At 39.5% G+C, this 23472-nt stretch overlaps 1 protein-coding gene across 1 annotated transcript in view; it reads left to right on the top strand.

Moving 5' to 3' along the window:
• The window catches only part of aatf (apoptosis antagonizing transcription factor), a 104297-nt gene that overhangs the window by 34560 nt on the left and 46265 nt on the right, over positions 1 to 23472 (top strand). Inside the window, exons 5-8 of the mRNA XM_070858087.1 lie at positions 10929 to 11043; positions 11919 to 12108; positions 13125 to 13286; positions 15285 to 15368. Coding sequence (XP_070714188.1) covers positions 10929 to 11043; positions 11919 to 12108; positions 13125 to 13286; positions 15285 to 15368 — 551 coding nt within the window. The remainder of the gene's footprint in view (positions 1 to 10928; positions 11044 to 11918; positions 12109 to 13124; positions 13287 to 15284; positions 15369 to 23472) is intronic.

The raw sequence follows: 23472 nt of genomic DNA, 5'->3' as shown, positions 1-23472 counted from the left end.
GAACTGGAGTAACTCTCAGCTGGCTAAACTTGCCTGAATGGGCAGAATTGGCGCAGGTGGCAGGTTAGACCCTCTTTGGCTGGAAAAAAAAGTATCTTTTAAAAAAAAAAAATAACTGAGTTACGCTGGTGCAAATTGATCGGAGAAACTTGTTTTTTTCTAAACTTAAAAACCAGCGCAGATCACTGGAGGAAATTGAGCCCTATAATACTGTGGTTAGTGCTGCTCTGTAGGATTGTCTAATTTTCTGTTCCCTAATCCAGGGAACCGAGCCCAATTATTGCTGGCACTCCAGCTGAGATCAGGTGATTGGCACAGACCAATGTTCGTACCTGGGACCTTGCTGGTCTGTACAGAACTTTCTCCTCGTTTCTTCCTAGCTCGCAACATGGCTTCTTGCACCATCTTATTTGTATACATTCCCACTGTTGGAATTAAGATCCATTGTCGTCTCCTGTCTAACTAATACTTCCCCTGGTCCTAAAAACTGAAATTCTATACCTCCTTCCTTCCTTTTTTGCACTCTTTTGAGGCTTCTGAAACTTAAGCCTGGCAATAACTAATCAGTCATGAAAGCAAAATGCTGCTGATGCTGGAAATACAAAATAAGAATTGGAAATGCTGGAAACACTCGTCAGGTCAGTCAGCATCTGTGAAAAGAGAAAGAGTTAACGCTTCAGGTTGATAACCTTTCATCAGAACTGAAAACTAATTAGTAATTCTAGATTTCAGTTCATTTTTTTTTATTACTCTTGGCTGCTATAATCCAGTTCCTAAAATATACTAGTGACTTCACCTCGAATTCCAAAGTTCTTCAGCAACTGCCGGGATATACATGTATCTAATTTAATGGGCTCTGATCCAACGATGCTTAAAATACCACTATTATAATCTCATTGTAAATCGGGTTTTATAGACATATCGGAGAGAAACCTTTATCCTTGACTAAATTAAGACTAGTATGTTTGGAAATAGACCTATGACCATGGGACTGAAAGTGATCCAATAGGCGGTGCTGGTAAGTAAGGTGCGGAAAAGATTTTGTGGACATAATTTCCAGGATTGTAGGATTGTCTAATTTTCTGCTCTCTAAAATCCAGGGAACAGAGCCCAATTATTGCACAGGTGATTGGCAAGACCAATGTTCAGACCTGGGACTTGCTTGTTTATATAGAAATCTACTCTTTTTTTTTTTAGTAGTGGTCACGAGAGCAAAGGGTAGTTTTAAATCCTGTTCTGTAAGCTACCTTTTCAGATGTGAGTAATGTTCATCCCTAGGTTTGAGATTTTCATGATAATACATTGCGTTTAATTTTGTATTGCACTGGAGTATGATGAATCCTTGTTGATTTAAAAAGGTCATCAAAACCTCAATTTAGGGGGCAATTTATGTTACATGCATTTTACTGGGCATACCTTATTAACCAGAGCATTGTAGAAAAACATTGTGGCTAGCAGTTAAGCCACTTACTGACAATATCGGCTTCTATGTCATCAGTCTGCACATCAAGATTGCAAGAGTCAAGTTTTCTATAAAAGGAATAACTTGCTATTATCAGACATTTACTGTCATAGAAATGAACAGTTAACAGTTCAAATATGGAGCAAAGTTGCTTTTGAGCAGAACAGCTTGTGTAGAATGTGAGATAAATAATAAAGTCCCCCCTCATCCCCAAAAAAGTATGCTTTGCTTTGAGATTTTTAAAAGATGGGATACTTTTTTGTTCAATATCTGTCTCCTCTCCCTGAACCCCCCACACCCCCATGGGTCTCTGAAATGAATGTGGCATAAACTAATGCTGTTTATCCTATCTGTACACTGTAGCTTTATAGAATTGTTCCATTGTGTGATCTAACCACGCTGAAACTCTGGAGGTCAAGCTATCTTGTAAAATAGTCATAAGACTACCATTGTCATAGCGGAGGTCAACCAGAAACAAATTGGGAGAACGTGCACAGTATCTATTTCAGAAGTTAGCGGATGACCGTTCATGTGTATAAATAGAAAACCATCCTATGGTGGGAAGAATAGACCCGTAAATTTGAGAACTTCCAACAATAACAAGACTTTCATTTCTGTAGCAACCTCTTGTGCAGAGACATATCTCATAGGGCTAGACTTTCCCCTTCATTTTCGGCGGTTTTCTCAGCGGTACAGCTCTTTTTCAGTGAAAACCTGCCCGGCAAAAGTTTCATTATTTTTTTTTTTAAGAGTTTCGCCGACATTTTCAAAATACCACTGGGGAGCAAACTGCCCACATGCATCTGCGTGCACCGCCAAGAAAACTGCCAGGATCCAAGTTTTGCCTCAACGGGGACCCATACGTACCGCCAAGGAAACCGTCCACGAAAAGTTGCCGGAAACAGGGCGGTAGAAGAAAGACAAGTTAAAGGTTTTTTAAAATAATTTTTAAAAATTCTATAATGACAATGTTTTCTAACTTTTTGTTTTTTGTTTAATTGAAAAAATATTTTTTGAGTTTTCCCCCTCCCTAGGCCCAACCGCAGCCTCGGTCTAAATTTTGAATACTTACCGTCCATTCCGGTAAGAACCGCCCATTTTACCTAGTTTCGTCTTTTTAATCACCAAGAATCTTCGTGTAAGATCCATTTTCTCGCCGGGCGGTATTTTGTCCCATTTTTATGGAATTTTTCGCCAGCGTTATTTGGAGAATCTTAGCGGTCTTTCTGGGCGGCAATCGGCCGGTGGGAGGCGTTAGGGAAAATCTTGCCCTAGAGTGATTTACCAGGTGGTGGTCCCACAGTTCTGGAAGTATATTTGGAGCATCACAAATGAGGATCATAATTGTGAGATGGTGACACATGCCAAGATTAGAAAGAATGGGAAGGTCACAGAGGAAGCAGTAGTTGAAGACAATTAAGGGATTGAGAATAGTTTCTGTTTCAGGATGGGTGATTTCCAGCAGTTTTGAGGGATGTAGAGATTGTGCCAGATAATAGAGGTGGGATTGATGTTGGCAAGCATGGGGCTAAGAATGGGAAGGTGGGTCCTTAGAGGAGATGAAACTCTTTTTGGGATGAATAGGAGGATATCAAGGGTGCAGGTGATGGGCGTAATGGATGTTTAGTGAAGGCTGGAGGGGAGATTGGGGAAAAAAATGGGAGTAAAATGGTGGCACCAACTTGATCAGTGTATGATTACTGCTGACGAGCAGCTCAGTTGCTAGTAATTGTGCTTCTGAGTCAGGAGATTGTGGGTTCAAGCCCCATGATGGACTTAAGCACATAGTTTACACTTGAATTTCAACTGTATTGATTGAGTTCAGCTGCTGTCTTTTGGGTGGGTTGTTAAACCCAGACTTCACCTTTCTGCTCTATTCAGAGAAGAGCAGGTAATTCTGGTGTCCTAGCCATCATTGCTCCCTCAAACCATACCACCAAAATGTATTACCTGGTCATTTAGCTCACTAGCTATTTGGAGGACCTTGCTGTATGCAGATCTGCATCATTTTCCTATATGACACTGGTTGCATTTCAAAAGCAATTGGTTGTGAAGCACTTGGGAATTCCAAGGATGTGTGATAGATGCTATATAAATACAAGCTCTTTTTTTACCCTTGCAATAGAATCTCAATTTTGAGTTATTTTAATACAGGTTTATAGAAAAGAAATGGAATATGCACCTAGGGAATTATATACTATCTACCTATAATATATATAACAATCCTTACATTGGTATACACTTCCTGTAAGCTTTTTTCAATATAATGTCCCCAAAATTGCGGTCGGAGACTTCCTGTGGACGGATGCCTCCAACCAAAATTTATTTTCCGAAAGTATCTGGCGGTCCCAGAGGAGCGTATACTTACGGTCCGAGGCTGAGATGTGCAGCCCAGAAACGTAAGCGCAACCTGGGATCACGTGGGGCTGGTCCACCAATGAACATGGAGTGTTCTCATTGATCGTAATGGCGAGCTCTGTTTGTATGAGCTCCCATTACTATCAATGAGAATGCCCCCCAAAACACAGCAACACAATAAATTTTTTAAAAACTCATATTTAAAATTAATTGAAATTGAATTTGTTTTAGAAAAAACATTTTTTTTTTTTTTTTGAAGACATACTTGAGATGTTTTAATAGGGTTAAAAATAAACTTATCTTAATGGACAGGGCTTTTAATATAAAAATTAGTCAAATTTATTTTTTCTATCTATTAAAACTCCCTTATGCTGGTAAAAGTAGGCTGTATGGCATGCGTAAGAGTTTGAAGAACATTCGCTGGGCTGGAGTTGGGCAAATAGCCCAAATCTCTGGGTACAAATGTCCTTCTCCTAGGGATGCGGGCGATCTGTCAAAAGACCCAATTTCTTATGTCCACGTTTATAGTGGAAATGGTCACCATAAACGTCACATTCTAATCACACCTTCCCACCAGGTGATGAAACTCCAGTGCTCCAACAAACTCTACTCTGCTTCCCAAATTACTGCCAAGTTTTGCTATTTAACTACAAGTAATGTAAAATCAAAATCTTAAAAATAAAGACAGAATGCATATCTTTAAAATGGGGACTAAATTATCCTGTAAACCCACTTCACCTGAAGACTACACTCAGTCTTTGCTCCCCCATGTTCAAAGTCACCAGTATTAAAAAAAAATCTCAGCCTACTCGGTATAATGAACTCCTAATAAGGACCAAATGGAAGAGCAAAGTAAACATATTCAGGCTCTTTATGATGTTTGCATTACATGATGTCTGGGATGTAATTGATGTTTTTAAAAAAAAAACCTCCTTTATGTTGACTCTTGTCAGAAATAATACAGAAAAGGTATCACAAAGTAATTAACTAACAAATGAAACGTTAACACTAATTGTCCTAAATATTTTTATCAGCTTAGGTCCACTGGTTAGAAAAACTAATTGTATACAATCTTTGGTAAAAATCAAAATTCTACAACACGTTACATAAATATTGGTCTGTAAACCTATATTTTGTGTGTACATAATGTGTAGAATCTATATTTGTAACTCGGCTGGTGTGCTTTGCTGCTTATAACAGCTCATTTAAATGGCTGATTACCTGCTAATAAAGGATTTTTGCTGATTATATATTGGCATTCAAATTAAGTTTGATAAGGTATTAAACACGTGTAAGGTTGGGCTGAGTTAATACGTTCAACTCTCTTCCGTCAGTTGGATTGAACAGTCTAAATTCATCAGAGCTTCTTTCTGTCAGAATTACAATTCTGTAGGGTATTACAGGATAAACTGAAAAGTAGCACTAGTGGGCTTTAGGATTATGGAATAATGCTAATTCAGCAGCAGAGCAGTTCATATGTTATTCTTTGTTAAGGAACTTTGCAGAACCTTAATGTTGAAGCTTATTGTCATTCCGAGTTGATAATCTTCGACTGGTTTAATAATTTTTCCTCATGCTTGGATAGTCTGCGAGTTGCACAATAATCACTCAGGCAGCTTTGTAATCAATGCCCACAGTAATAGGATTCCTCTGGCCACTGGCAATTAATAAATTTGTGTCTTTTTAAAACACTAGCAAGTTGGCCTGAAATACGAGTGACTAGCTTCTCATTTGCATATTTATTGCAGTGGAAAAATTCACAAGGAATGATTGATGTGGAGCCTGCCTTTTGAATTCCAAACAGCACATTATTATGAAATGAAAAATGCTGGTGTACAGTTGATTAAAGTTGAAGACGGCAGGATCGGTGTTTTTTAGATTGTAGGAGAATTAAAGGCATACTTTAATGGATGTTGACAAGAAATGAACTAACAAAAGCAAAGCAAAGGATTTGCTTGAAAAGATTTAATCAAATGTATTCTTGGGATTAATTGCAGGGGACGACTAGAGAAAGCAGCAGGCTTGTGGATTTGAATGAAAACCATTGTTCTCAGGTCACAGATGTGGGTTTCCTGTCATATTGAGCGATAGACTTGCTATCCTAAGAGTGATGGTGGACGAAGCAGCTTTTTTTGAAAGTCATTCCTCCTTTGCTTAATAAGTAACAGTCATTCCTTTCTTAACCGTCTCTAGAAAGTACCTGAAAATGATCTGAAAAGGCAAGGATGTATTGAAGGCTTTGCCCAACCATTTCAGGGACTATTTTCAGACAGATTCATCTCTCACTAACTCTTTGAGAATTGCAAATGATGGCACATATATTTTTTAAATGTGCCTTTGATGTCCATCAAGAAATGGTTTAATTTCTTTCTATTTGATATTCAGCAATATAAATGTAATGATTTTTTGCAGATACACAATAGAAAATGTTTGCATGTTTTAAAGGTTGCAAGAGACATGAACTCAAATGGTTAATCAAAGGTAGCAGACATTTGCTGACCTCCAGTGAAAGTAGAAAATTAACAATCATCCTGCTGAATAAACAAGATATTTAACATCAAAAATGCGGAAAATGCCGTAATAATTAAATTCCTAAATATATGGCACTTTTTTTCTCCGTAAACTTCAATTAAATATTTTTCTGGATTACTGTATTGGGTTTAATACAGGATAGTGCCTGGAGCACCAGGCTTTTAAGTTTTATTTAAAGGGGAAAAAAATCCACTGATGCCCCCAAATGTTCAAAAATGAGTAGACATGAATTGAATATTTATTGGGCTCTGTGTTCTCGCTTGTCATTTATTTTCAGTTCTGATTTCCACAATTAAAGGCTGCTGTCATCGCTTTGTGGCCGCCGTGCTACTCTCAGCTGCATTCCTCCCCAAAAAAAGGAAATATAACTCAGTTTGACATGGGAGTAAATAAATATGGAAATTGTGGAAATGCATTAACAACCAGTAAAATAGCAAATTTTTCAGAATATTTAAGTTGACATTTGGTAAACTTAAGAAACAGATCATGCAGTGACACAGGGTGAATTAGTTGCCCAAGGCAAGGCAGATTTACAGTGCAGTAAGTGGCAATCAATTTCTATATGAAACCAGAATACAAGAAATCATCAATAAAATAGATATGTAACCGTTTCTAGTTTCCTGTACAAATTCCAGGTCTCTCGTTTCCCCAATCTGTCTTCTCTCCTTTAACCCTTTCTCTTTGCTAATCCACAGTACTCACTGGGTTTGTCACTTGAATTTATTAATGTCTGCGTAATACATTTAATTAATGTAAGAAAAACTTTAAGGGGCGAGGGCATGTTCTAATTTCTGTTCACTTTAAGGTTGTCTACTTATTACACCTCTCAACCTTCAGTCAGGATTCCCAACATTCAGCACCATTGAGGAGAGCAGCAATCATATGCAACAGTCCCATTCCTGCAAAATCAGTTGTTTTACTACTACAGGGGGAAAAGATCACTCTGTGCCAAACCCTGGACTGAATTCCATCCTTTAAACTTATTGCAGGTTGAGAGATATGCCAATTATGTGCTCGCACAAACAAATACTGCAAACTATTTGCATTTCCTAGTATGTGCGGATGTAGCAAGGTTTGTGGAAATGTGCCCTTTTTATAATTTTTTTTTTTAAGTGGCAGCAGTGATGGAAGCTTTTTCCACTACATCTGATACCTCGTATTGTCACTTACATGTGTAAGCAATTGGAAATGTTTAATTGTTAATGATATTGACCAAAAACAAAACCCCCTGATTTATACACATTGACCTGTAACTCGGGCAGTAGTACTTCAGTTAATACTAAGCTATTTAACTCTTCCATGGCAGAGAGTGAACTTGACTGACTATAATTTTATTAAGAATTTAAATTCTTGTTCATTGGCCTTAGACGTACCAATGGATTAGCCCAAGGCAATGGGGAAAATCCCGAGATTTAGATTTTACAATGCAGCATCTCCATATTTTTTTTCTCTCCTAAATTGATAGTAAATTCCTAAAAAAGTTAAAGCACATGGGATTGGGGGTAGTGTGCTGACGTGGATTGAGAACTGGTTGTCAGACAGGAAGCAAAGAGTAGGAGTAAACGGGTACTTTTCAGAATGGCAGGCAGTGACTAGTGGAGTGCCGCAAGGTTCTGTGCTGGGGCCCCAGCTGTTTACATTGTACATTAATGATTTAGACGAGGGGATTAAATGCAGTATCTCCAAATTTGCGGATGATACTAAGTTGGGTGGCAGTGTGAGCTGCGAGGAGGATGCTATTAGGCTGCAGAGTGACTTGGATAGGTTAGGTGAGTGGGCAAATGCATGGCAGATGAAGTATAATGTGGATAAATGTGAGGTTATCCACTTTGGTGGTAAAAACAGAGAGACAGACTATTATCTGAATGGTGACAGATTAGGAAAAGGGAAGGTGCAACGAGACCTGGGTGTCATGGTACATCAGTCATTGAAGGTTGGCATGCAGGTACAGCAGGCGGTTAAGAAAGCAAATGGCATGTTGGCCTTCATAGCGAGGGGATTTGAATACAGGGGCAGGGAGGTGTTGCTACAGTTGTACAGGGCCTTGGTGAGGCCACACCTGGAGTATTGTGTACAGTTTTGGTCTCCTAACTTGAGGAAGGACATTCTTGCTATTGAGGGAGTGCAGCGAAGGTTCACCAGACTGATTCCCGGGATGGCGGGACTGACCTATCAAGAAAGATTGGATCAATTGGGCTTGTATTCACTGGAGTTCAGAAGAATGAGAGGGGACCTCATAGAAACGTTTAAAATTCTGACGGGTTTAGACAGGTTAGATGCAGAAAGAATGTTCCCAATGTTGGGGAAGTCCAGAACCAGGGGTCACAGTCTGAGGATAAGGGGTAAGCCATTTAGGACCGAGATGAGGAGAAACTTCTTCACCCAGAGAGTGGTGAACCTGTGGAATTCTCTACCACAGAAAGTAGTTGAGGCCAATTCACTAAATATATTCAAAAGGGAGTTAGATGAAGTCCTTACTACTCGGGGGATCAAGGGTTATGGCGAGAAAGCAGGAAGGGGGTACTGAAGTTTCATGTTCAGCCATGAACTCATTGAATGGCGGTGCAGGCTAGAAGGGCTGAATGGCCTGCTCCTGCACCTATTTTCTATGTTTCTATGTTTCTATGATCTTATTGAATGGTGGTGCAGGCTCGAAGGCCGAATGGCTTACTCCTGCACCTATTTTCTATGTTTCTCTCACAGAACTTGGTTATTTATCTTAAAATTGAATTAAACAACAACTTGACCTTATCTAGACCGTTTAATGTAAATATCCCAAAGCACTCGACAAGGTGTTGGGGAAAGAGTTAGAAGAGGTTGCCAAAGGCATGATTGAAAAGGTAGGTTTTGAGCAATATTTTCTAGATAGGGGGAGACATGGTATGCTGTGAATTTAAGATGAGAAATCCAGCTCAGGGGTGTGATGGCTTTCATTCTAGGACTTTAGTGAGAAGGGGGAGATTTAACGATGGGTGGAAGTTGAAGAGGATTAAGGTGGGCTTTTTAAGGAAGGGCTGATGACTGCAGTTTTGAAGTAGGAAATAATGCTGCAAGAAAAGAAACAGCAAAAGTCTGAATAAGCAAGAAGGAAGTCTGTCCAAATGGCTTGTAAATTCAGTGGATGAGAGGACTAAAATTGTCCTCTGATGTGTGTGGAGAATTCAGTGGAATTCCTCAGCGGGAGCATGATTTCACTTGCACAGAGGGTGTGTCTCCAAAGTATTTCACTAGCTTTATTGGAATTGTTCCCATAAAACTCAACTGACTGAGATAAATATGATCTCTTCAGTAGAAGAAGAATATTTGCACTTGATCTTGGCCAGACTATAGTTGACAGCCCAGAAAGTTCAAGTAGCCATTGAAGGTTCACCAGATGCATTGCAGGTGATTTTCACCTTTTTAGCTCTGATTTTTCTTGAGAATTTATTTTTGTTTGGCGTTCATTAAACATTAAAATAGCAAGTCTAATTGTAATAAACCTGTTTTGAGGATCAATATAATCTAGGCATACTGTACTCAGCAAACTTGTTAAACAATTTTGTCGTAATGCTACCTGTTCGCTCAATTTCTTGCACAAGGTACTCCAATTTTGCTAATTTCAATGGAACGTTAAGCTGTTTCTGGGTGGGGAATTAAATGCATAAAACTACTGTCCCAAGATATTTATTTGGTTTAAATTTCCTGCTGTATTATCTGTGGGTGTGCACATATACCTGTGTTTCCGTACATAAACTGAACAAGTTCTAAATCATGGTTAGGCCTGTATACTATTATCATGGCTTTGATGTTGTGGATGAATATTAAATGGGAATTGCATCCATTTTGGGAGGGGAAAACTTATCATCAGGATGTGCACAATCATATTCATGAAGTGTTCAGTGGTGTTTCTCTGGCTGAAGAACTCTAGTGGGATACTCCATGCATATCAAATGATTGATTTTGTTTTTTAGTTTTAGTTCTTTAGTAAATTTCCAAGACTTTTGGTAAAAGTTCCTTTCTTGCTTATTCAGTCTTCAGGCTGCTGCTTTTCCTCACGGTCTGTTTCTCACAACCGTTTCCCCTTCAAAATCACTTGCCTCAGCCCCTCTTTTTCAAAAAAAAATCCCATCTCAACCCCTCTGTCTTCTTTCCTTTTAAGTAACCTGAATGATGTCACTGTGGTACATGTTTATAAAAAAAAAACAGGGAAAACATTTCTAACCACCTTACAGGGGTGACTTCAACCTTTAAGTACACAGGATTGTCTGTACAGTCTTTGTGCTTAAACTATGCCTACAGCACAGGACCTAACACACATGATCTGGTAATGCCTTTATTAGATATTTATAAGGTTTCATCTTAACCAGATTTCATTCTTGTAGGGCTGATCATTTCAGAATGATGAGGGCAATTTTGGGTCGAGTCTTTGAAAGGCCTCACTAGTAAAGAATGTATTCATAAGCAGGAGCTTAATCCCGTGCTAATTCCATACTTTCCCCACAAATAGAAAAGTTCATCTCTGAAGGGACTAAAAAGGTTCAATTAATAAGTATATAGTCAGATGTGTAATTTTTATGCTTGCTTTTTTCCCCTTTAGGTTGCAAAGCACTGAAGGCACTCTTGAGGTCACTAGTTGAGCTTCAGGATGAACTGCTTCTCCAGTATCCAGACACACAGCACTTTGTCAATGGCAAGAAGCCAGAGCCAGACAGGTAAGCGCAGTGATGGAAAGTGTACAGCAGTAAGTGAGTTGATAATGGGATATTTCAGTCACTTGCATTCTCTTCCAAAATGCTGCCCATACTGTATTCAGTCTAATTACAGCGGACGTTGAGCAGGTGTTTGTGAAGCTGTTGGGAGTTACAGCCGACAAGATTGTATTGGCAGTCCAAGAACAGTCCCAGTGGACATGAATTTCCAGCCTTTATTTGGCTGTCAAAATGAATGCTAGTGATTTCAGACTCAAAGATTTATACGACACTTACGATGAGTTTTGTAGGCGCCAAATCTTTTTTCAGTTGTTTTAGTGCCCTCCTCCATGTGTAGTACATCTTACCAGTAATTCATAGTTGTCTCTTTTTGCATTGACTTTTTACTGCTGTATAAATATTAGTCAATATTCAAATTTTTTTCTGTTCTGAAATAAATTGGATCTATATCCATTAAACAGTTAGCACCTGACAGTTACCAAAGTTGCTTGTTCTATTTTCCAAGGAAATTTGGTTAGAGCTGTAGGTATTGTTTCTGGGGATGTGACCCATTGTTTTTCTAGATGCCGATTGTTTTGCTAGATGCCGATTGTTTTGATACCCTAGATGAGCCACATTTCCTTTCTACCTTGTAGAACACAAACCTGCGAAATAAAAATGTCAAACACTTAAAAATAAATAAATAAATAATTAGACCTGAGCAAATGCTACTTCAAATTAATTTAAAACTGCATGCGCGGAGATTATACTGGGATGTCAGGACTTTCAATACTAAATGGTAAGAGCATAAATCTGGTTGTGTTATGCGTCTCATACTTGTGCGACGAAGAGAGAATCCACCTTTTGTAAAGTACCTGTATTGCTTTCTTTGTTCCCAGTGATGAGATTCCAAGTGATGATGAAACAGAGGAAGTGCAGGAGAGGAAAAGGCCACAGAAAAGGAAGCTTGAAATGGATGAGTACCCAGACTTCATGGCCAAGCGATTTGCTGACTTCAAAATATATCGGAACAGCACGTTGCAGAAATGGCATGATAAGACAAAATTAGCCTCAGGCAAACTGGGCAAGGCAAGTTGATCGTTTGTTTCTGCACTGTTTTTGATATTTTCTGAAAGCAAGAGGGAAGATTATAAAAAAAAGTGACTGGAGCTGTTTGCAAGGATATTTTACGATTATTACAAAATGGAACTCGTTATTTGCATTCATATTGACAGGTTTGCTGTGTGGTTGCATAAAAGATACAATTAATATATATGAGGACCTTTATTGCATCTTACCTTAGCCTTGATTATAAAATTATGTTCAGTTAAATATTTCATGTTCTTGAAAATGTTAAACACTTGTCTTCGGTTTATTGACACGACAATGCATGTTCCTAAAGGGTGCAAGTGAGGCCAGTAATAATTTTGTTTAGCTTAAAGTGGCAATGGTCATCTTTCTTCACTGTGTGCTACTGGGTCAAATATCTTGGCAGTTGTGTTTAATCAAATACTGAGTTAAAGCTTTATACAGTGGAACTTCCATAATGAAAGGAGAGGATTTTAATCAGATACAGTTTTAACATTCGTATGTTTTTCTCTTCTTAACATTATGTTCTGACAAAATTTTTTGGCAACCTAACTGGTCTCCCAGACCTGAAACTAAGCACCAGAACTGCATGAATTCTACCAGGTACCAGATATACAGATAACTACTACTGGATCAAGAATCCAGACCCCCAAACTCAACTGAAGACACATTATTGCATTTTAGCTGGTTTATGCAAACTTAATCCCTGACTCCTTTGAAAATTCTGGCAGCTGATGGTAGTGTGGATAACCGAATTGGTTTATATATTTAGTTGGCTGGATTAGTAGGTCATGTGTAACATCTGTGTTTGAACACGAGTAGTTTTTTTAGGTTTCACATATATAGCTTCTGTAAATTTGCTCTTTTTAAAAAAAAAAAAAGATCTTTGTGGATAGATCATTAATTAAAACTCATACATTTGAGCTCAATCCAGTTAGAAGGAGCTCTCAAACTATCAGTACATTTTAAAATTGAATGTTACCTGAATTCTTCCTGTGCTGATATTTTTATTCCAGGGGTTCAGTGCTTTTGAGCGTTCAGTTGTGACTCAGATTGAGCAGATTATGATGGATAAAGAGAGGTTGCTACGACGGACTCAGACCAAACGATCCTCGTATAGAATTCTCGGAAAAGCAGAAGATTCTCAGCAGATTCCGGAGACCGTGCCTGGGGACATGGTATGTCAACAAGGAATTAGAACTACAAGCTTGTATTCTGAAGGGGTTGCTTTTTTTTTTATATTTTAAAAAAAAGAGAGACTGGTTTTCCTGGTTGGATAAAGGCAATGTGTATTTGAGTCACAGAAATGATCCCAGAAACACAATTTAAAAAAAAAAAAAGCTGGAAACCCACCAGGTCAATGAACATCGGTGGCGAGAACAGACAGCTGATGCCTCCGATTCGTACCTTTCATCTGAATCTATGAACTGATGGGTTTTGATGAAGGGTACAAACCCAAAGTGCCTACTGCCTGTTCTTGCCACAGAAGATGATTGATTTGCTGTGTGCTTCCAGCCTTTTTTGTTTATGATTTGCAGTATTTTGCTTTTTACGAGAAGATCCCAGGTTCAGTCCCAGTCTGTGCTACGTTTACTGATCTCAGTTGGGGTGATGGTAGGAGCTCACTGCTCCAGGCTGTGGAGAGAAAACCAATTGGGATTCTTACTTCTGATCATTACCCAGTGACACGTGCTGGAAAGTGTATGTCGTGGTGTGGACAGGTTTGGACTTGACTGTAAAGTCTGCAACCCCCACAGTCACAAAGCCTGCCAGCACTTGCTGCTTAGGTGCTGCATGAAACATAGAAACATAGACATAGAAACATAGAAAATAGGTGCAGGAGCAGGCCATTCAGCCCTTCTAGCCTGCACCGCCATTCAACGAGTTCATGGCTGAACATGAAACTTCAGTACCCACTTCCTGCTTTCTCGCCATACCCCTTGATCCCCCGAGTAGTAAGGACTTCATCTAACTCCCTTTTGAATATATTTAGTGAATTGGCCTCAACTACTTTCTGTGGTAGAGAATTCCACAGGTTCACCACTCTCTGGGTGAAGAAGTTTCTCCTCATCTCGGTCCTAAATGGCTTACCCCTTATCCTTAGACTGTGACCCCTAGTTCTGGACTTCCCCAACATTGGGAACATTCTTCCTCCATCTAACCTGTCTAAACCCGTCAGAATTTTAAACGTTTCTATGAGGTCCCCTCTCATTCTTCTGAACTCCAGTGAATACAAGCCCAGTTGATCCAGTCTTTCTTGAAGAATGGTCACTTGGGTGAGGTACCAGAGGGGAACCATGGAACTCTAACGCCTTCAGGAGGTTAAAAAATATCCTCAACCTTTTGAGTAGCAAACTTCGAAAATAGAAAAATGGAATCCTATTAACATTTGGAATTGTGAAACAACACACATTTAAAACTATTGCTAAAGATTTAACTTAAATTCTTTGGAGCTTTTTGGTATAATGTTTCTGTGTCACTCTATTTTGATTATTGAATGATTTGATGATTGAATGTCCTTTTGAAGCTTTCAGAATACATGCTTGTTTTCTGAACTGAAAAACTAATTTCACTTTAAATGTTGAATTCTATCATTATAGAATGGAATCAAAAGATTAAATGACAACTATTAATAATTTAGACTTTTTTTCAGCAAATAAATCCAAGCCTGCTCAGAAATACTTCAAAAGTTTCAAAACAAATGGCAGCAGCCTTGAGGCTCAGTGGATAAATGTGTTGTGTGGATTGGCAGTGAACCATCATCAGGGGCCCAAGCTGGATCAGCGCTCTGCCATGTTACTGAATCTGAGCCAGAGCTATAACTGGCCTCGCTCATCTTCACTTATCACTCCTGTAAAGGGGATCTGTGTGAACATTAGATTGGATGCTCTTGGCTGTGGTGTCTCCTGTGGATAAAGAGTCTGCCAAAACTTTTGTGTCGCACATGAAAGGTGACTGCATAGGCAAAGTACTAGTTGAGATTGTGAAAATGTACCACAGAATGAGCCCCTGCCTTGGCTGGGGACAATGTTGAAAACACCTGAGATTTGATAAAACGTACAAGATATCTATTGTGTATCTAGGCTGTAAGGGGAATGTGACTGGGCTTTTACTGAACTTAGAATTCTTTCCTCCCTGACTTCTGTAATGGACAGACAGATTCTTTTTCTACACAGGAGGTTGTGCCACAAGGAAAGTCAAATGCACATCTGAAAGACATAGATGAAGAAATTTTTGATGATGACGACTTTTACCATCAGGTGAGTGTTCTTAAACAAAGCGAGGGGTTCACCTATCCAAGCTACTGTTTGGATATCAATAAAGCATCTAAATTGACGTGAGTAACCTAGCAGTAGAGGAGACAAGGGTCATTGCAGTTCAGGTTGTTCCAAATCAGAGAAACATTTCAGTCAGCAAGTCTTACATTAAGAGACATTTTGCAATAAATCATCTCAGAAAAGATACGGAGCTGGCACTTGTTCTGGATGAACAGTGTAGTGACCTAGATAATAGACATTGTTATCAACTCCTATTTTTTTCAAAGCTGGATTAAAATGCCAAACACAGTGAGTAACTGTGATCAAGTTCAAGTAATGTCACATGGCTAAGCATTTTTTATTCTGGGGGATGCAGGGGATGTGATCTTCCAAAGTCACGTGAAGCGACACTAAGTGATGTTGTGTGAGTAGTTCAGCTGGGGAGGTACTGCAGTATCTTGAAATGTACTTAGTGTTCACTATGAATATGATTTATGCCTATACTTATACAGGAGGCTACACTACAATGTACCTTAGCCAAGCCAACATACTGCCAACAGCCCAAGCGAGTAGCTTTTATGATGCACTGGGGAGCGGTGCGTCATACAGGCAAAACTTTATTATAACAAACTTGATTAGCACAGGCTGCTTCGATTGACAAGTCTTTTGTACTGGTTGCTTCTGAGTTTAGATATTCCAAACATGCAGCTACTGTTTTTGTTGTTTTACCTCCATTCCTATTGATTCACAATCACTTATCAAATTCTGATAATTTAATTTTTATAGCACTTAATTCCCACTCTGCTGTTAATTACATTACTTAATTCAAATTATTCGTTGATTTTGTTCGTGTAACAAACTACTTTGAATTATCAGGAGTAGACAGTACGAGGATTTTAATATTCACAGGCAGTGCCCTAGCATCGTCAGAATGTTCTAACTATTAATACAGATAGGGCAAAGTGTAAATTGTTTTCAACAATCTGATGGATTATAGCCAGGAAAGGACCCCGCGTGTGAATCGGATGGAGCCCCGGTGATGTTTTTGCTGGCTTCCATAAGTATGTAATATTATAATTTTTCCACAGATTAGACTTCCTCCACCTACTGTCAGAGTTGTTAAGGAAAATATGCTTAAATTCTTGAGAGGCTGTGGAAGAATTGAAATATACATCTGACTAGCTTAGTGCTAGTGAAATTGATGAATACAGATGCCCACAAACGAGCCACATGAATGCAGTTAAATATATTATAATTAAGGGATCATCAAATCATTTGCCTATTTTTCCATGCATGATGGAAATGTTTTATACTAACATCTAGGGCCACAAATGCCACTAAGGCCTATTATCCTAATGAGCACTAAACTTTCCTATTGTGCATCTTATCCCCAAAACAATCTTGAATATGGGGAGGGGGGGAGGGGGGAGGGGGGAGAAAGGATACAGGCTTCAAGCCAAGATAGAGAAATCATTTTATGCAAAAAGCATTGTAGCATCAATCTGGTTTGGCCTACAGCTTCACACACTAGAGGTTGTCACTCTCGGGGTTCGAGTTGTGTGAAGTGCATCCATTGCAGCAGCAGATGATTTACTGCAGGTCACTCTTAAAATCAAAGTAGTGTTGGATTGGGTCTGGTAGCAGACCATTTACTGCCTGGTTAGTAGAAACGTGATGGTATTGTATGGTGGGCACCTAATGGGGAAGGGCGAGAATGCTTCTGCAACATGAGGAGCAAAATCATCTGCCAATTATATTACCATTGAAGTGAGCAGGATGGACTGAAAGGCACATCCTGTTTTTTTTTTTCTTGTGTTTTGGCTGGTGAGAGGATAACCCTGCTTTATATAGAAAATAACAAATGATAGCGAGTGGGTTTCAGTGATGTAATTTAAAAAAAAATTATGTTTCAAACTGTAAAAGTGAAGTTTTGAGTGGTTTCGAAAACCATCAGAATTACAAGGGTTAGATTGCAGTGTGTTATTCCCTATTATGTCAGTAAATATTAAAAGGGATGCTACCTTTCCTGTCTTAGTACTTCATCTTTTGGAACTGAGGGCAAACAACTCAATCGAAGGCCATTGCTAGTGCTGCTCATGCCTGCTTTCTTGGGGTGGCACAAGTACTGCAACATCCACCGCTCATTTTAAAATAAAATGGTTGTTCCAGGAATGGAGAACAATTAAAAACATTTTTTTTTTTAAGTCAACTGTGATTGGCAAAAATCTATGCACAAAAGGAATGCTCTGAAGAAAAATGTTAACCAATACAAATGAGACCAATTAACCATGGAGGGGAAGCAATGGGAAAGAGCTCACTTCATGTTCCTATTATTTCAACCAGCTTTTATATTTAAAAAAAAAGTTAATCATTTTAGACTAACTATATTTTTGTATATAATATATATTTATTTTTTATATATATTATATAAAACATACTTTTGAGAATAAGGGTATTTACAAGAAAGGCTTCTTTCACAAGAAAGGCTTTATTTTGAAGTCATTTTTATTGCACTATAAAATATTAGTATAATTTGAGAAGTTTGAACTAGAAGCAACTTGCCTTAAATTTATCAAAGAAGAAATGCTGGAGGGACTAAAAGTACGTGTTTATGTAACTACAGGTAAAATAATGATTTATTGAAGCATATTTGTCAACTTAGTTTTTTTGTCCCCTCAGATTTTAAGACGGTTGAAGCAGGGGAGCTAGTTTCTCATATTACTGACATACCTGCTTGGAAACTGTTTCTTTACATTGTCAAAAACTATATTTTTCTAGTTCTTGGATACGGTTTAAAAAAAAATGTCAGTGCAGTTTTATTTATATTTCAAATGTTTTTGAATTGAAAATAAAACATTCCTACCATGTTCTGTTCTGTTGATAAAAGTTCCTCGGCATGAAGACCCATTGCTCGATTCACATTAGTACTTGAGTGCAACATATTTTTAATGCCTTTTTGTCTCCGTCCCCCCTTTCTCTGTTTTACTAACATTTTAGTGGCACAAATGCAACTGAGGTCTATTATCTTAATGTGTTGTTCTCTTAATGAGACATTTGTTTCTACCTGAGATACAGTTCCACAGACATTCTCTGATATCTCATCCGCCGAGCCGCTTTGCACTTGTGAGCCCAGACACTGAGAATCGGCAGTCTATTTTACTGCAGCTGAGCCCGATCTTTTCAACCTCCGAATCCGCACACTTGTTTCCAACAAGGGCTGCTGGACAGTGATCAGAATTACAAATACTTGCTGCTTTTCGTCTCCCCACAACACAAGATGTTAAGGCCAGTTGTGGGGCCTACTGCTCCAGCTGGTACGCACCAACACAGCACAGACATCCCCGATCGGTTCAGCTCAGCTACTCATTCCCTTCATCAGTTCAACCATCAATGGATTCGACTCAACATTGTTATAATTAAAAACTGCATTAAAAATGTAGTCCTTGGCTTATACCAGATTTTGGTAGTTTTTGATGTACTGTTCCATTCTGTCTGTCAAATTCTAAATATAGCTGTGTAATGTATATGCATTAATATAGCTACTTAAAATAGCCTTAAAAAAACCATTTCAGAAAGTTAAGATTGATTACCTGATGCCATTCTATTAACATAACTCATTTAGTATTTTGAACTAACACTTGTATTGAGGCATTCTTTATTTCTTAATTTGAGATATTAACAGTATAGCCCCTGTTAAAAGGGTTAATGAAGGTGGAAGGGTTAATTTACAGAGGTTAGTGAAGCACAACACTGAGGAGACCAAATGTGCGTCTGATGCTAGAACTTAATCATCGTCCGTTCCCAAAGGATTCAACACATCTGAAACAGCAGCACCTAAGAGAGATTCTGACGTTCTTTTGGTTAAATGATGGCTGACACTTGTTAACGCAGCAACTGCAGAATGTTCCAGATTGTGTGGCTGCTGTGCCAACTCATTCTGTCCAAGTGGAGTAAATAGAAACTGAAACGTTAGCCAACATCTGGCATCGCAGCAAGGAATGGGTGCAAGTCTTGACTCCTGTAGACTCTAAATATGGTGCTTAGACTGTGGAGGCTTTAATCACTTAGCCAAACCTTGACAGATTTCTACGACAGCTCATCCCTGCCTTGTACATCACCCACAGACATCTGCTGAGCCGCAAGGCAACAGCACATTCGTTTTCCTTTACAGTTTTCAATACATTTCTTCAGAGAGATGATCTGTAAAGATTACAGCTTCATTGTGTACAAGTAACTGGGAAGAGAGTGGTTGGCAGACATCGTGTTGCACCTGTTTCGCTGACCTGGTTAATTTCTTCTGTTGAGTGGGATTTGGCAGAGATCGTTGCTGAAGTTGCTGCAATGATTAAGGGCACACGTTTACTGAGCGGCAGTGTTACGTGGATTTAAAGTGTCATAAGCCCGTGCATTGGTGGATTTGTATCTTTTATATAGCTGCCAGAAGTGACTATGATGAACAACAATAGATAAACTGACAGATTGGCTGCCAGAGAGGTGTTGGAAGTAGGTTAGATAAATAGGGCTTTGAAGGGAGGGATGCTTTCTGGTAATATAGTGAGTGCGGTGGCTTATTAAGTTAATGAAATTATACTTTAGAATAAACATCCAGATTACTGGTGTTATCCTAAAAGTTCATGTTGAAAACTGTAATAATGAGTAGGTGGTCATTGTTTTAATAATAAAGTTGAATAACATCCACAAATACAATTCAGCCCAAATAGACTGTTTTAAAAGCAGTTATCGGAAAACTGTAGTAATGTAGTGTATTTTGATATTGTGCTCCAATAACTAGTTACTTTTAAAAGTGCCCATATTTGTTAACATTTTTTATGTTCATCAAATTGCTGGATACCAGTGCTGGGAAATTGAACACACTCAATATTGTCAGTGTTTCAGCAACTAGGACATCCAGGCGAGCTATAGCACAAGTCAGCTTCAGAGTAATGTTCCAAATCTCTGTTTCAACATTAAAACAGAGATGAGGAGCAATTTCTTCTCTGAGGGTTGTGAATCTGTGGAATTCGCTGCCTCAGTGCTGTGGAAGCTGGGACATTGAATAAATTTAAGACCGAAATAGACAGTTTCTTAATCGATGAGGGGATATGGGGAGCGGGCAGGGAAGTGGATCTGAGTCCATGATCAGATCAGCCATGATCTTATTGAATGACAGAGCAGGCTTGAGGGGCCGTATGGCCTACTCCTGTTCCTATTTCTTATGTACTTGTGTAACATAGCTTAACTCCAACTTCAGAAGAGAATTCACTACTGTCTTATATTTTCCATTTTCCCACCAGCCATCCTTATGATGCACTGATTAAAAGTCAGTTTAGTGCTTAATTATGAGCCGTTCTCTGTTGTGACCTTAATGTGAATTGAGAATCCCCAAACGCATCTCACAAATAGGATGGACTCCTACAGCCTGAAATGAGAGAGGAGGAAACATTTATCCTGTCACTGAGTCCTAGTCAAACCTAGGGCAAGTGACAGGATGGTGTGCTAACGCACCATGTCACTCAATTCAATAATCAAACACAGCGTTGTATTCTCGTAAGATTGGATATATTGGGCCCAAGTTTTGGATGTCCTCCTAGAATGGCGCACTCCGAGAGGCCCGCCTATTTTTTTAGAATTAAAAAAGCACCTAAAACTTACCTCGTGATTCTCCGAGTCCAGCAGGCCTGTTTCACAGTCAACGCAGCGCAACACAAGCAGCTGGGGGCAGAGCTACAGCCCTGCGCCAAAGAGTGCCGGCAGCTGCGCACGTACGCAGTATCTCTTGGCCCCCAGATTCTGTGTGTGTGTGCTGCTGGCTGTGTGGGAGGGGCCCAAAGCACGCATCCCCTAGCCCTGGCCGAATGGTCTCCTGGAGCGGGCAGAGTGCTGATTTGCAGCCCGAAGCATGCAGCCCCTAGCCCTGGCCGGGCTCCCGAAAGGGTAGGTGAGGTAGGAACTTTTTTTTTTATTGGTTTATTTATCATTTATTATTGATGGTTCTTTATTTTTAAAAGTGAAGTGTTTAATGCTTTGGAAAATCCTCTAACTTCCCTCCCCCCCAATCTCTGGATACCTGCGCCTGATTTCTAAAGTCTCCGCAAGGTTTTTCAGAGCATAGAAAAATGGACACTTACTCTGTTCGAACTTAGTTTGGTATACATTTTCGCTGCCTAAACTTGCAAAACAGGTGTAAGTGGCTGGTATCACCCCTTTTTGAACAAAAAAAACTACTAAAACAAAACAATACTAATTCACTTAAACTGGAGCAAACAAAATGCTGAGATTTGTGATTTCTAAGATACTCGATACTAAACTAGTTGCTCCACAAAAATGGGAGCAACTCGAGCTGAAACTTGGGGCCCATTGAATCTGTCCTCATCCATGGAAGCTCCTCTTTGAAAACTGAGCCTTGGAACCGCTCTGGGGCTTGAATCTGTGAGAATTGATCTCTGTGAACATGCAAAAAAACAACAAAGAGAATGATCTTGGGGAAGATGCGAGAATTGTTTTCTAATTACTGTCCTCCAGTTTGCAGTTGTGTGCAATCATTTTATTTCCATTGCTATAGTGTAAATAGTCATGAACTTATGTGGTTTTTGTGCTTCAGTTGATGTTTGTAGGGTAAAAGTTACTATGGATCTTATGATTGGTCTTAGTTGGATCCCATTGGCTTGGCTCAGTTGGTAGCAACTCTTGCTTCTCAGATCTGCAGTAACTCATTCTGTGTCAGAAATGTGTGGGCTCAGTCCCATTCCAAGACTTGAGCACATGATTCTGGTTGACCACTGTAGTGCTGCATTGCCAGACACGCTGCCTTTCAGATGAGACCAAGACCCTGTTTCAGTCTGCCCAGTTGGACATAAAAGATCCCAAGCTGTTTTCAAAGAAAAGCAGTGTGAACATAAGAACATAAGAATTAGGAACAGGAGTAGGCCATCTAGCCCCTCGAGCCTGCTCCAACATTCAACAAGATCGTGGCTGATCTGGCCGTGGACTCAGCTCCACTTACCCGCCCGCTCCCCATAACCCTTAATTCCCTTATTGGTTAAAAATCTATCTCTCTGTGATTTGAATACATTCAATGAGCTAGCTTCAACTGCTTCCTTGGGCAGAGAATTCCACAGATTCACAACCCTTCGGGAGAAGAAATTCCTTCACAACTCGGTTTTAACTTGGCTCCCCCATATTTTGAGGCTGTGCCCCCTAGTTCTAGTCTCCCGACCAGTGGAAACAATCTCTCTGCCTCTATCTTGTCTATTCCTTTCATTATTTTAAATGTTTCTATAAGATCATCCCTCATCCTTCTGAACTCCAACGAGTAAAGACCCAGTCAACTCAATCTATCATCATAAGGTAACCCTCTCATCTCTGGAATCAGCCTAGTGAATCGTCTCTGTACCCCCTCCAAAGCTAGTATATCCTTCCTTAAGTAAGGTGACCAAAACTGCATGGAGTACTCCAGGTGCGGCCTCACCAATACCCTGTACAGTTGCAGCAGGACCTCCCTGCTTTTGTACTCCATCCCTCATGCAATGAAGGCCAACATTCCATTTGCCTTACTGATTACCTGCTGCACCTGCAAACTAACTTTTTGGGATTCAGAGTTTCATGCACAAGGACCCCCAGGTCCCTCTGCACCGCAGCATGTTGTAATTTCTCCCCATTCAAATAATGCCTTTTACTGTTTTTTTTCCAAGGTGGATGACCTCACATTTTCCGACATTGTATTCCATCTGCCAAACCTTAGCCCATTCGCTTAACCTATCTAAATCTCTTTGCAGCCTCTCTGTGTCCTCTACACAACCCGCTTTCCCACTAATCTTTGTGTCATCTGCAAATTTTGTTACACTCCTCTCTGTCCCCTCTTCCAGGTCATCTATGTATATTGTAAACAGTTGTGGTCCCAGCACCGATCCCTGTGGCACACCACTAACCACCGATTTCCAACCCGAAAAGGACCCATTTATCCCGACTCTCTGCTTTCTGTTAGCCAGCCAATTCTCTATCCATGCTAATATATTTCCTCTGACTCCGCGAACCTTTATCTTCTGCAGTAACCTTTTGTGTGACACCTTATCGAATGCCTTTTGGAAATCTAAATACATCACATCCA

This window comes from Pristiophorus japonicus, chromosome 16, assembly GCF_044704955.1.
Source record: "Pristiophorus japonicus isolate sPriJap1 chromosome 16, sPriJap1.hap1, whole genome shotgun sequence".
NCBI classification, from domain to species: domain Eukaryota; kingdom Metazoa; phylum Chordata; class Chondrichthyes; family Pristiophoridae; genus Pristiophorus; species Pristiophorus japonicus.
Note: the sequence above shows the minus strand (reverse complement) of the source record. Positions and strands in the feature narration are given on the sequence as shown.